Source organism: Ptychodera flava, chromosome 8 (genome assembly GCF_041260155.1).
Source record: "Ptychodera flava strain L36383 chromosome 8, AS_Pfla_20210202, whole genome shotgun sequence".
In the NCBI taxonomy this organism is placed as follows: domain Eukaryota; kingdom Metazoa; phylum Hemichordata; class Enteropneusta; family Ptychoderidae; genus Ptychodera; species Ptychodera flava.
In genome coordinates this window covers 5467523-5483222 of record NC_091935.1, presented here as the reverse complement: position 1 = coordinate 5483222, position 15700 = coordinate 5467523, and the positions used below count along the sequence as shown (strand labels likewise).

The 15700-nt window shown below is 38.5% G+C and overlaps 2 protein-coding genes across 2 annotated transcripts; both read right to left on the bottom strand.

Moving 5' to 3' along the window:
• Positions 1-1225: 1225 nt before the first annotated feature.
• Positions 1226-1978, bottom strand: LOC139139483 (zinc transporter ZIP1-like). The gene has a single exon (XM_070708397.1). It carries the CDS (start codon positions 1976-1978, stop codon positions 1226-1228), a length of 753 nt encoding a protein of 250 aa, XP_070564498.1.
• A 3753-nt stretch (positions 1979-5731) lies between these two features.
• LOC139137879 (uncharacterized) lies at positions 5732-9220 on the bottom strand. Its single transcript, XM_070706145.1, has 4 exons — positions 9179-9220; positions 8707-8754; positions 6973-7221; positions 5732-6130 (listed from the first exon to the last, which is right to left on the bottom strand). The coding sequence occupies exons 2-4, from the start codon at positions 8726-8728 to the stop codon at positions 5898-5900; spliced, it is 504 nt and encodes a 167-aa protein (XP_070562246.1). The 5' UTR covers positions 8729-8754; positions 9179-9220; the 3' UTR covers positions 5732-5897.
• Between the last annotated feature and the right edge of the window lie 6480 nt (positions 9221-15700).

Sequence of the window (15700 nt, the reverse complement as noted above, 5' to 3'; positions counted from 1 at the left end):
TATTTTTTATTACTAGTATATAATACCAGTATGGATGGCGCCAATGTAGCGATCCGATTGGTCTAAACATGAAAATGGCCGTGCTATATTCGCGATATAGCACGGTTGATACGCAAGCAAGGACTTAGCTAGAGAACAATTCCTGCTTTGATGATTTATGCCGGAATTTCAATGTACTGATAAAATATAGTAGCAATGAACCACTTCAGCAACGGGTATACCACTCATTTTTGGCCAGTTTAATCCATATGTGCACGAGTGATAGCGAGTGCATACATGTCTCGAATTAGTCAAAATCTCCGTATGTGATGCGGTTTGTTGCATGATTGTGTAACGCGTCATCATATAATGATAAGTTATTTTTACGACGGTATAACATAAATTATTAACAACATAAATTACTAATAATATAAATTACTAATCTTGCTGAAAAATTTATCTGAAATCGCAGCAATTATCGGCAACTTCCAGCATGACCAAGACCGGCAGCTTCCATGAAAACACCCGTCGCAGAAGGGTTCCATACACTGTGTATATGAATTGTGACTCTCGTGTACTTGCTTGATCTTGTAATTTTACCCTGGTGTAAGTACGATTGACATTCAAAGTATGTAAAGTCTATTTTGAATAAATATATTCTATGACGGCAGCCGGTCTCGGACAAACTGTAAGTCATTGCAAATAGGTGTAATTTCAACAAAAGTCAAAATACAAATTAAACCATAGTCGATATTTCTACTCAAGGTAGAATGCGCCTCGGGGACAGACATTCAGACTTTCGTTTTTACAATTCTGTGGACGCTCATTTTATAGCTCTTGGAGCGAGAAAAGTTTTTCATCGTCCATACTTTTTCGAAAATCTAAATTCATATTTTCCAAATTGAGTTAACACTTGGATGGCAGTCATTATGAATTATTTCACTAGTACCAAACCTTGCAGGGTGACCCCTGAAAGGTTGAAAGTGTCATTGAGGAATGTTTTCACTTTCGAGGCACATACTACCTTGAAGCCACTGCTGCATGTTCATAACACGGTTGTGTAAATTATCGCAAATGGAAGAAATAAATTTTAGTTTAAAGCGAAAGTCCTCAATCCCTTGTTCTCGACTTTATGGTTGATGACATGGACTGTTTAATGTTGAAGTAGTCCTGTGTTCTTCTCTGCATTTTGTGTTCAGTTCATCATTTTGGTAAGAGATAAAGCCGATCGAAAACACCGCCCTCTTTAAGGCAATAATTGAAGCAATGCAATGCCGGCAAATCCAATGATGAGTAAGAGGGTTTTCCAAGATCGGTTCTCCTTCTCCTTAGCTGCTTCTTGCAACATGTCAAAAAATGCCAAATAAAGTAAAAAACCAGTGGCTAAACCCTGCATAATACCACTGGATAGGTTTCCAAGTCTACCTGCAGAATTATTCAAGGCTATACCTACTCCGACCCCTAACGGGAATGTCAGTGCGTGCAGACAGACCAGCAGTACTACGACAGAGGAGCGGAGACCGTCGCGTTTCAAGGTAGCGGCGAAGCTGAAGCTGATAGGTCCCTCGTGGAGACACATTCCTGTGGAAAGAGTGATCACATCAGCCGAATTCTGCAGTAGTCCTATCGTAAAAGCGACGAAAACACCGTGGATACAGAGTGCTATGAAAAACATGAAAGATCTTGAGTGTGATTTAATCGGTGGCGGTTCATCTTGTAAGTTATCCCCCGAGTGTTGGTTCGGTATTGCTGCTCCGTAACAAACAGGGCTATTCCCGGTACTCGAGGGGTTCAATGGAATGTCGCCATCATCACTATCTGCACCGTTGACATCCGCCATGCACCGTTCTCTATAGGATTGTATGGCCATTTCAATTACAAACATCAAAATGATCCCCGCACTAACGAGCAGCTCAGCCATTGGGAAACTGGAATCAACCTTTAAGTAGTCGCTGACGAGTGACAGTTGTTGTCGTACCTCAGGAATCATGTGTAGCATACTGGTCGCTAAAATAACGCCTCCGGCCAAATAGTTCAGGAAGCTGAACAACCGTCCTTCATTCGAACTTGATAAGCAGTCCACGAGGGTTATCGGGACCAAACCACATATGGCTGAAGCGGCGAACAAACTAAACAAGGCAACAACTTTTTGCGTAGATCAACTCCATGTCGAGAACACTTTTCGGGTAAGGGGTGCCGTGAAGTCAATGGCGTCAAAGACAAACACACACGTCAACGTAACAAGCCAACTGTACGGCTACACAAAAGGATGCCCTTTCAGATAAAACATTTTCATATGTTAATTGGGGTTCAGATTATTGTTAATCCCCGACGAGAAAGAATAGATGAATCATGTAGATACATGCGTGCTACTAATGCATATTTTTGCATCCATTTTGGCATTCAAGGACATGCCTTGTGAACGTACACTTGTCTGTTTCTGTATGTATGTGTGTGTGTGTGTGTGTGTGTGTGTATGTATGTGGGTAAGTGTGCATAGTATGTATGTATGTATGTATGTATGTATGTATGTATGTATGTATGTATGTATGTATGTATGTATGTATGTATGTATGTATGTATGTATGTATGTATGTATGTATGTATGTATGTATGTATGTATGTACCAGTCACGTACATACATACATACATACATACATACATACATACATACATACATACGTACATACATACATACATACATACATACATACAGACACGTACATACATACATACATACATACATACATACATACATACATACATACATAATACATACATACATACATACATACATACATACATACATACATACATACATACATACATACACACACACACACACACACACACACACACACACACACACATACATACATACATACATACATACATACATACATACATACATACATACATACATACATACATACATACATACATACATACATACATACATACATACATACATACATACATACATACATACTACATACATACATACATACATACATACATACATACATACATACATACATACACATACATACATACACATACATGCATACATACATACATGCATACATACATACATACATACATACATACATACATACATACATACATACATACATACATACATACATACATACATACACACACACACACACACACACACACACACATACATACATACATACATACATACATACATACATAACATACATACATACATACATACATACATACATACATACATACATACATACATACATACATACATACATACATACATACATACATACATACATACATACATACATACATACATACATACACGTATCTATGTACGTATCTATAGTGCTGTTTACACGCAGGCCTTTGAAACGCCTCTGAAACGGCTCTGGTCCAATACTGGCATAAAAAGTTTCGTGTTGACTCTCCAAGTGGTTCTGAAACGTTTCAAATTTGAGACGGTTTAGCTGGCCAGACCTGAGCCGATGCATGAATTAACTTTATCCACAACTTGCTGTGTGGACGGACTGAACCGCTTAGGAGCCGTCTTAAACGAACCTCACGCAACAGATATTTGTAACATATAACAAGCAACAACCAACGTTCAATTTCCTTTCGCTGTTTTGTTGTGGCTGCCGAACAGAGCACTGCATCTCGTGGCAATAATTGGTCTGACGACGAGATCAGTGTGCTCATCTCAGTCTGGGTGGATGAAAGTGTACAGAGAATGCTGAAGGGAATCTGTAGAGGCAGCCCCGTGTACAAAATAATGCTGGAAGGGCTCAACAAAAGGGTGTAAGTATAGGACGGCTGATCGGTGCCACCGCAAGATAAAGGTACTGAAACTGAAGTACAAAGAAGTTGTTGACAGCAACAGTCAGTACGACAGTATGTCATCAATCAAGTCAGCCATTTTGTTACAATGCTGTATGCTTGGCCATATACGCCTTTTGAAATCGAGAGGGCGCATGAAGCCGGCTTAAACACCGAAACAAAGGCTTAATTCTGTGTGAGTGTGGACATTAACGGACTCAAACTATTAATCCCCTTTGTTTGCAAATCATAAACAGTATCACAGATAATACGTTCAGACAGGAAACATTGGAAACGTTTCTGTGACACTATTTTTGATATGCAAACACAGGGATTAATAGTTTGAGTCCGCTTGTATCCCACACACACACAAAATTAAGTCTTTGCTTTGGTGTTTCGAATTCAAAATATATGGTCAAGCATACAGCATTGTAAAAAGATGGCTGACATGAACGATGTCGTACCATGGAGGTACCTCCAGGGTTGTACTGTCGCCCAGCCTTTTGCTATCAACAACTTTTTTATACTTCAGTTTCAGTGCCGTTATCTTGCGGTGGCACTGATGTATAATCTGTTTAAACTCTTTTTTAGAGTCTTTTCAGCATTTTTTTGTAAAAGAGACTGTCTCTTCAGGTTCCCTTCAACATTCTCTGTATACTTTCGTCCGCCAAGACTGAGATAAGCAGACAGATCTCGTTGCCAGACCAATTATTGCCACGAGATGTAGTGCTCTGTTTGTTGGTGGTTGTTTGTTATATGTTACCAATAGCTGTCGCGTGAGAGCGTTTAAGACGGCCCCGAAACGTTTCAGTCCGTCCACACAGCGAGTTGTGGATAGAGTTAATTCCTACACCGGCTCAGGTCTTGCCGGGTAAAGTGTCTCAATTTTGAAACGTTTCAGAACTTTTTATGCCAGTATTGGACCAGAGCCGTTTCAGAGGCGTTTTAATGGCCCGTGTGTGAATGGCACTAGAAGCGTTTCAATTTTTTTCCTGTCTGAACGTAGTATTTCTATCTATCTATCTATCTATCTATCTATCTATCTATCTATCTATCTATCTATCTATCTATCTATCTATCTATCGATCGATCTATCTATCTATCTATCTAAGAAATTCTCGCCGTATAAGAAATTATTCTCATGTAGCCAAAGTGTAAAATGGCGGGAAATTTAGTACAATCATGTGACAAACAGTAAACATCGTCGCGTCGTCTCAGAGTTGTAGGTTGCCCAGGAATTTGGTTTATAGGCTATGGTAGTTTTTGAACGTGCTGTTGATTTGATACTTTTATTTACACTGATGTATTGACGTACAATACAATGAAAGGAATGCTTTAAACCGGGAGTGCGTTGGTAACAAGAACACAGGGGGTTACATTTTAAGTGATACGTTACTGATTGTGAAGACATTTCCTCTTTAGATATGTTCATGTACGTTTATCAAAATTCCACTATCATAAATCGCCCCCTCTCTGGGCATAAACATACCTGGTATTATATTTTAATCAAACGCTGAAGCAGCATTCGTTTTACGTTTTATTCCAAGTCACGGATAAAATATGCGACAGAAACTTTCGACGATTAGAGGAGAGTCTATCACGATAATAAGATAATCATTGCGCTTTGAATTTTTAATGATGATAGGTTTTACTTTCCTTAATCTCCAGGAATTGAGCTTCATGAAATCGACCTATGAATGAAGAAATTATACAAAGCCAGACAAGAGAAAACAATCTGTGAGATGATATCTGACGGAATATATATTGGTGATTTATTTTACAACTGTGTGTTCCAATGTGCGGTAAACTCAAATTACGTTTCCATAATCTAGCATTAGACACATCAGGTCTCTATACTATTTTGAAGGTTACTCTGTAAATATCGATGATATTAACTTGCGTTCTTGTTAGTTTTTACAAAAATCTTTTTTTAAATTATAAATGGTATATTCTTCTCCGCCGGAGCAGCCGGTAGGTCGTGCTATATACAATCAACACTTAAATGATATAAACTGCTTTTTCGGGTTCTAATTGCTCAAATGTCGGAGTTGAAAGTAGGGCAGCATTACCCCATTCCAAAAGTTCCGTTGTTATTGATCAAGATCAACACCGTTATATTCGGATGAGATTCTGCAATCATCGTTCAGGTACCCAGACAACACTGTTGTGTAGTGCCGGCAGTCGTCACTGAACAGGCTGTATGGACGAGATTTAGGATGACTCGCAAATTTCCTGTTCAGCTCACGGACTTGATCTGGAGAGCATGCACTGTAGCCGATTTCGGTTGGGTTGTCATCGCAACACTGAACTTCCCGGTTTTCTTCTAGAATGGGAAGAAGCGGAGTTTATTATTCGATTTGTCTTTCATCACTTGCACCCATTGCTACGTTTATTTTACCGTAATATCTTATGTTTCCCTTGATTGAATCAAATTATGTCTGGTAGTCTGAGAGTGCATTATGGGAAGGCGAGTTTGGGAATTTCAGTCTCATAGAGGCGAGTATTATTTTTTTCATGTCACTTCAATTCTTAGGAAAATCGCAGTTGGGCCATTTTAAGAAAATTCTTTGTTTACAGTCCTTGGATTTTTGACAAAAACTACCATGTAGCCAGCTTGTCACTAGTATTGTTGGTTCTCACGACAACACGGTAGAATTTTATACTGCCACGACTGTTTTTTCGCCTTGAAAGTCATGAAATTTAAATATATTCCATAGTATGTAGATATAAGAACCAAATGATGATATTAATATTGATTTCAAGATTGGTACTTAAAATATACCGTGTTCTTATGTGAGAAGAACCAACTGAAAACATTTTAAGAGATCCCCCTTTACCTGCACATGTACCTTTTAAGGGCCCCTCAGTCCATCCAACACGCCTACCTATCTTTTGTGAACACAGCCTTACAATCTTCCACCGGCGTCGAAAACGACTTGTCTCTTTATGGCAATAATCTGAGCCTGGGGCCTAATTTTAGAGCACGCCATATCATGTAGTGTGAAATAAAACATGTCTTCGCAAGATTGTTGTATAGTATGTGTTAAGTCAGCGATCCATAGACTTAAAACTTTGTTACTATCTTATGATTAGTTCATTAATCGATCAAGCTGAAAGTATCATCGACTGTATTTATCGTTTAAGTACTATGTAAACTGTACTCACCAATGGAATTATCAGAGGAAAAGTGGAAGACAATGCCCTGGTACTCAATGTACGAGTGTCCGGATCCATCGTGCCATATACTTCTCTTTTTTCGAAGTCGTCGTTTACGCATCCCACTGGATGTAAATGGACTTTGAGATTGATCGTCAGTTAAGTTTTCGTCTTCTTCTCGCCAGAAAATATTGGTAATCCAGTCCCAGAAACTAAAGCCTCGCTCGCACAAACAGTATTGGTACTTCGTTGCATTTTCTGTTCCGTGACAAAGTAACACAAAAGAGAGCTTACTTTGAAAGGAAAATCTTAAAATACAAATACACTGTTTCGTGTACATGAAATCACAGGCCGTAATTGACTGTTAGCGGTTACTTAATGGAACATCATAAGGGACATACAGCCAAATAAGAAAATTTGACGGCTGGTGGTTGTTGACTTTCGGTCTGAAAGCCCCATCGTTTGAGGGTACATGCAGTTTGAGGAAAGCGATTGCAATACCGCCCTCATGCGACGACGATTTTAATATGTATAACGATACAACAGTGTTCAGAGTGTTTTCACTTCAACGAGCTTCTATACTCATGTGCAAGACAATAAACTGGATTCATCTCTCCAGCAACGTTACTGTTGTTCTCCCACCCGCCACTCCTGTCTCTCCTCTCCGTGTCAACGATTGAAGCCACTCACTTGGACAACGGGCAGCGTCCTCTACACAAGCCATGCCGTTTTCACTTGAACCGCGCTTCCCAGCTCAATTTAACAGTAAGAATTTGTCCTCATCACAATATTCCACCGATAATCAACATAAGCTGATGTTACAGGTTAAGAGTGACGCAAACAAGAAATATCAAAATTCATTGTTGTTGTGGCCAAAAAAGAAACTAAAGATATTCGGTAAAAAGATGATCAAAATATAACTTTCTTCAATTTGCTAGTAAACTCTGTTTCAGTAAACATTTTTTTCATGTATGTTTGAAGGAAGGATCACTGAGCTATGTTCACAAGTTACACATTAGTATGTAAAATAATGATTGATTGATAAATGGGTCGTACTACATCACATGAGTCAATTGGTTGCATTTGATAAGAACGGCAATAGCAACGTTTGCTCAGTAAGATTAAAAACTTCCGGTCTTATCTACACAATGTAAAGTTTCCAGCCAAATAGGTATTGTTTGCTTAAAGTAAGGCAGCTGTATGTCAAATTGAAAAATCCGGACGACCTATTTGGTCTGAACCTGTCACAGCCTATTGTTATACCAACAACATGTATTTGATCGGTAAGATAAAAACTTCCGACCTTATCTACACAGTATCACTCCACAAATAATATAATTAGTGTTGACTTAAAGTAAGGCAGTTGTAAATTGCACTGAAAAACCGGAAAACCTGTTTGTTCTGAGCCTGTCATGGTCTGTTGTTATACGACCAAAATATGTTTGCTCAGTAAGATTAAAAGCCCTCTGTTTGATCATACTGGAGCCTCAAATAATATATGAATGAGTTATACTTTATTTAAAGTAGGTCAGTGCAGTTTTGGTTAACCTCACAGTATTCTTTCTGCCTGCTATAGGCTTAACTTTGAATAGCACGCCTTCTTTTAAGGGACGGCGACATTCCGAGGTAGTGTGTAGATATACGGTGATTATGAATACTGTATACTAACTCTTTACATAACTAATTCCGGTCGGCAGACTATTAATGATAACTTTTTATTGGAACTTCTGTAAGGATACTTACCTGGAGAGAAGTGTTTTGACATATCTGTGCTGGCTGATGGAGTTGGAACTGTAAGTGAAGATATCGCCGTACGTTAAGAACACCACGACGAGTCGACATGTACAATGATTTCATAAAACAAACTATGGCTCTATCGAGCTCGATCGAGTCTTCGACTGGATTAAGCTTACATACATAGAGAGTCGATCCGTGTGTTGCAAAATATTAGTCAAAACAAAATTGTGTTCCAGCTTTTGATGTTTTTGTTCATACAGTTCGTTTTTATCCTCATTTCACCATTCTAGCGTTTATTGGTTTGGTGTTTATTTTCCTAAATTTTACATTTATGTTCATCAAATTATTTTTCATAAGTTTTAATGTTTATTTCGTTTGATAACAGTCACTGTATTGTTAACCAGAAGCATACGATGCGTCTCTCAGCAGCAAAGCATGACTGTATGTAACTGAAGTTTGAGCAACAAAATATACCTACCTTCAACATCGTTATTCCATAGTGCTCCTCCACATTTTTGAATAACTGTCATTAAAGAAATTACAGTGCCTTCAGAAAGACGATATTGGCATATTTGTGATTCAAAATCGATGATGATAAACACTGGACTGCAGCTTTAAGGGTATAAGCTGGTTGGATTACATATGTTATGCTAGGCAAATCGACGATGAATCAATCACACTGACAGTGACCATTACTGTCTGTTTCATGAAATTAAAACTCTCTCTCTCTCTCTCTCTCTCTCTCTCTCTCTCTCTCTCTCTCTCTCTCTCTCTCTCTCTCTCTCTCTCTCTCTCTCTCTGTTATGTAGCGAACAGGGTAATTGTTCACTGGGTGTCATGCTTCGCTCCCTATCAATAATTGCGAACGTCCACAATATTTTACTAGGCGAAATTAAACTTTCAATGAAGCAGATGACTTTCTCTGTAACATCTCTGTACTCTCTCTGTCGTTATGAATCAATAAAAAACACAGGGTTTTAACGGGGGAGAAAAAGTGCAAGAAAATGCACATTCTGTTAGCGAATTCATTCTCTTATGGTTGATGATAACAGCTACTGTGTTGTGTTGTGTTGTGTACCATATTAAAGCATACAACGAGTATCCCACTAAGAAAATAAGTGACCGAAGATACTGATTTAAATACATTAGATACCTACCTGCTGAATCATAATTCGATATATCTGCTAGGGATCGAGGACACACTGTAGACAAGGAGATAAAAATTAGTTTTAGAAAACACATTATCATCGTATTCGTGATTTAAAACCGATTATATTCCACAAAAATACAACGTTAATGGCTAAGCTGATTGAAATACATTACAGTGTATTTCACATTACCGATACAACTCAATTTGTGAAAAACGTTGCATGTACAGCAAACACGTACAACTTGAATATCCCATCATATCTAACAGTTATGGACACATTAAAGGGATAAAGCCAATTGAGATTTCATTGCAAAAGCTTGCATGAGATCTAAACCTTATGTAACAAAAATGTTCAGCCATGCATCGTATAAAGAGGTTATACACTTGAATTTTTGAACTTGATTTTTTGGTATAGACCGTAAAACGTTATTCACTGAATTTTTATCATGTCTTGCTGCAAGCAGAGCTGATGTTGTGTACAGTTGCACTGTAGTTCAGCATGTTTCAAGAAGTCAAGCAACACAAACTACATTTCATATCACATCAAACAAAATTCATAAAAAAGCTGAAATATAGCCACATTGCCCATTTAAATGATGGCAGTAAACCAGCAAAGCGTAAGTCAAGCTATCCAGACAGCTGGTCAGTCGATTATTTAGAGCTGATCATTTGCTGTTAGTTAAAAATCTGAAAGGTTAGAGAGATATGATGTGATGTGCTGTGGTGTGCTGTGATGTGATGTGATGTGATGTGATGTGATGTGATGTGATGTGGTGTGATGTGATGTGATGTGATGTGATGTGATGTGATGTGATGTGATGTGATGTGATGTGATGTGATGTGATGTGATGTGATGTGATGTGATGTGATGTGGTGTCATGTCATGTCATGTCATGTCATGTCATGTCATGTGTTGTGATGTGGTGTGGTGTGGTGTGATGTGATGTGATGTGATGTGATGTGGTGTGGTGTGATGTGATGTGATGTGATGTGATGTGATGTGATTGTGATGTGATGTGGTGTGATGTGATGTGGTGTGATGTGATGTGATGTGATGTGGTGTGGTGTGGTGTGATCTGGTGTGATGTGATGTGATGTGATGTGATGTGATGTGTTGTGATGTGATGTGATGTGATGTGATGTGATGTGATGTGATGTGATGTGATGTGATGTGATGTGATGTGGTGTGATGTGGTGTGATGTGATGTGATGTGATGTGATGTGATGTGATGTGATGTGATGTGATGTGATGTGATGTGATGTGATGTGATGTGATGTGATGTGATGTGATGTGATGTGATGTGATGTGATGTGATGTGATGTGGTGTGATGTGATGTGGTGTGATGTGATGTCATGTGATGTGATGTGATGTGATGTGATGTGATTTGATGTGATGTGATGTGGTGTGATGTGGTGTGATGTGATGTGATGTGATGTGATGTGATGTGATGTGATGTGATGTGATGTGGTGTGGTGTGATCTGGTGTGATGTGATGTCATGTCATGTCATGTGATGTGGTGTGATGTGATGTGATTTGATGTGATGTGATGTGATGTGATGTGATGTGATGTGTTGTGATGTGAGATGGTGTGATTTGATGTCATGTCATGTCATGTCATGTCATGTCATGTCATGTCATGTGTTGTCATGTGTTGTAATGTGATGTGTCGTGATGTGATATGTGATATGTGATGTGATGTGATGTGATGGGGTGTGATGTGATGTGATGTGATGTCATGTCATGTCATGTCATATCATGTGATGTGTTGTGATGTGATGTGATGTGATGTGATGTGATGTGATGTGATGTGATGTGATGTGATGTGGTGTGATGTGGTGTCATGTCATGTCATGTCATGTCATGTCATGTGTTGTGATGTGATGTGGTGTGATGTGATGTGATGTGATGTGATGTGGTGTGATGTCATGTCATGTCATGTCATGTCATGTCATGTGTTGTGATGTTATTGTGGTGTGATGTGATGTGGTGTGATGTGATGTGATGTGATGTGATGTGATGTGATGTGGTGTGGTGTGATCTGGTGTGATGTGATGTCATGTCATGTCATGTGATGTGTTGTGATGTGATGTGATGTGATGTGATGTGATGTGATTTGATTTGATGTGATGTGATGTGATGTGATGTGGTGTGATGTGGTGTGATGTCATGTCATGTCATGTCATGTGATGTGTTGTGATGTGATGTGATGTGATGTGATGTGATGTGATGTGATGTGATGTGATGTGGTGTGATGTCATGTCATGTCATGTCATGTCATGTCATGTCATGTGTTGTGATGTGATGTGGTGTGGTGTGGTGTGATGTGATGTGATGTGATGTGATGTGATGTGATGTGATGTGATGTGATGTGATGTGATGTGATGTGATGTGATGTGATGTGGTGTGATGTGGTGTGATGTCATGTCATGTCATGTCATGTGATGTGTTGTGATGTGATGTGGTGTGATGTGATGTGATGTGATGTGATGTGATGTGATGTGATGTGATGTGATGTGATGTGATGTGGTGTGGTGTGGTGTGATGTGATGTGATGTGATGTGATGTGATGTGATGTGGTGTGATGTGATGTGGTGTGATGTCATGTCATGTCATGTCATGTCATGTGTTGTGATGTGAGTGATGTGGTGTGATGTGATGTGATGTGATGTGATGTGATGTGATGTGATGTGATGTGATGTGATGTGATGTGATGTGATGTGGTGTGGTGTGATCTGGTGTGATGTGATGTCATGTCATGTCATGTGATGTGGTGTGATGTGATGTGATTTGATGTGATGTGATGTGATGTGATGTGGTTTGGTGTATTGTGATGTGATCTCATGTCATGTGATGTGTTGTGATGTGATGTGGTGTGATGTGATGTGATGTGATGTGATGTGGTGTGATGTCATGTCATGTCATGTCATGTCATGTCATGTCATGTGTTGTGATGTGATGTGATGTGATGTTATGTGATGTGATGTGATGTGATGTGATGTGATGTGATGTGATGTGATGTGATGTGATGTGATGTGATGTGATGTGATGTGATGTGATGTGATGTGATGTGATATGATGTGATATGATGGGGTGTGATGTGATGTGATGTAATGTGGTGTGATGTCATGTCATGTCATGTGATGTGATGTGATGTGATGTGATGTGATGTGATGTGATGTGATGTGATGTGATGTGATGTGATGTGATGTGATGTGATGTGATGTGATGTGATGTGGTGTGATGTGGTGTGGTGTGATGTGATGTGATGTGATGTGATGTGATGTGATGTGATGTGGTGTGATGTGATGTGATGTGATGTGGTGTGATGTGATGTGATGTAATGTGCTGTGATGTGATGTGATGTGATGTGGTGTGGTGTTATGTGATGTGATGTGATGTGATGTTATGTGATGTGATGTGATGTGATGTGATGTGATGTGATGTGATGTGATGTGATGTGATGTGATGTGATGTGATGTGATGTGATGTGATGTGGTGTGATGTGGTGTGATGTCATGTCATGTCATGTCATGTCATGTGTTGTGATGTGAGTGATGTGGTGTGATGTGATGTGATGTGATGTGATGTGATGTGATGTGATGTGATGTGATGTGATGTGATGTGGTGTGATGTCATGTCATGTGATGTGATGTGATGTGATGTGATGTGATGTGATGTGATGTGATGTGATGTGATGTGATGTGATGTGATGTGATGTGATGTGATGTGATGTGATGTGATGTGATGTGTTGTGATGTGATGTGGTGTGATGTGATGTGATGTGGTGTGGTGTGGTGTGATGTGATGTGATGTGATGTGATGTGATGTGATGTGATGTGATGTGATGTGTTGTGATGTGATGTGATGTGATGTGATGTGATGTGATGTGATGTATGTGGTGTGATGTCATGTCATGCCATGTGGTTTGGTGTTATGTGATGTGATGTGATGTGATGTGATGTGATGTGATGTGATGTGTTGTGATGTGATGTGATGTGTTGTGATGTGATGTGGTGTGATGTGATGTGATGTGATGTGGTGTGGTGTGGTGTGGTGTGATGTGATGTGATGGGGTGTGATGTGATGTGATCTAATATGATGAGATCTGGTGTGATCTGATGTGATGTGCACTGCAATAAATGTTGTATCGCATGCATTTGTACCTGGGAACACAAAATCTTTCATCTTTAATCTACGCTATTAATGAAAATCCACTAGGTCAAGAAGCTATGTTTCAAAAATTACCGAAATACTGACTGTAGGCCACAATATCACAAGCGAATTTCGATAGTCTACTATAGTAGATGCATTGAACAGAAATATTAAAAACTTGTCGAAATTTACAGTTATTGTAGTTTTAAAGCTAATAAAAGTAGTTAATATTTTCTTTACATGTATATCGACAGCGCAAAGGCAAATACGTTACAATATGAAGAGTATTTTGCTGTACATTACTTTGTCAACTTGAGCTACACTGTCATAAACAACAGTTTCTTTATGATGACACCGTGAGGGTCGCCGCATGATTTTTCAAGAGCATGGTATAACAGAAATAAAGTTCTGGTGCGTGAAAATGTTACGGCCGCTTCCTGGTGTCAAAGGATGGCAAGTCTGTCCGACTGAAACAGTATCAATGTAATTTACATAACAATTGGTTCAGTTGTTATGTTAGGGACAAATTACAGAGGGAAGGGCTGGTGTTTTTGAAAGGACAGTCGCAATTTATCACACAAGAAATTTTGAAGAGATATGGTATTTCATACATTTGATGGAGGGTCACCATATTTTGTATAAAGATAAGAAGGCAAGATGTGGCTGATTTAGTGCTTCATCCAAAAATATAAAATTATAATACATGGAGTCTATCAGGCAAATTATTGACAATTTTCCCCCACAAAACATGCTATATCTGTACATTATATATCTTTGACAATGTATTTAAATGTACTTTGCTTGAATTGGGAAGTAAAATGTGCATTTGCGTACAAGAAATTGATTTCTGAATTTCATCTAAAAAGTTGGTTCACTATCCATGGTGTCTATGATGAAACTGTGAATAGTTTTTTCCAGTACAAAAATAGGTAAATCTTTGCATTTGTGTACTCTTGATTATTGATATTAATGTTCTTGATTAGACTAGAGTGGTTACAAGTGCATGGTTGTGCAAGAAATTTGACTTTTGAATTTCACCGAAATGTTGATTAACTATGCATGGCGGTCTATGATGAAACTATGAATAAATATTTTTCAGTACAAAATAAGATAAATCTGTGCATTTATGTATGCATAATTATTTACATTATTGTTCTTGATTAGACTAGAGTGGTTACAAGTCCATGGTTGTGCAAGAAATTTGATTTTGGAATTTCACCGAAATGTTGATTCACTATGCATGGCGGTCTATGATGAAACTATGAATAATTTTTTTCCAATACAAAACTAGGTTAATCTGTGCATGTATGTGCGCTTGATTATTTATATTAATGTTTTTGATTAAACTAGAGTGGTTATAAGTCCATGGTTGTGCAAGAAATTTGATTTTGGAATTTCACTGAAAAGTTGATTTACTGTACATGGTAGTCTCTGAGAGAACTATGCACAATTTTTTCCAATATAAAACTGACAATATCTTTGCATTTATGTACATTTGATAATTAATGTACACTTTTCCACCTGTTGCATATTTTTTTTCGCTTGTCTTTTATCAGTTTTAGGATACCACTGCATCTTCTTTGCTTGTGAAACTTGTGGATAAAGTGTACGTATTTTGTTGGTGATTTCCTATTCAGGTAATATCACACGGAAAATCAAAGTTTTGGTCATAAAATCAGCTTCTGTCAAAAGTGA

Bases quoted from the DNA above. Each gene is read 5' to 3' on its own strand.
- LOC139139483 (XM_070708397.1), bottom strand. From the start codon at position 1,978: ATGCTACACATGATTCCTGAGGTACGACAACAACTGTCACTCGTCAGC.
- LOC139137879 (XM_070706145.1), bottom strand. From the start codon at position 8,728: ATGTCAAAACACTTCTCTCCAG. The intron at 7,222-8,706 runs GTAAGTATCCTT...GTCACGGAACAG, and splicing joins GTCAAAACACTTCTCTCCAG to AAAATGCAACGAAGTACCAA. The intron at 6,131-6,972 runs GTGAGTACAGTT...TTCCCATTCTAG, and splicing joins TTCCTCTGATAATTCCATTG to AAGAAAACCGGGAAGTTCAG.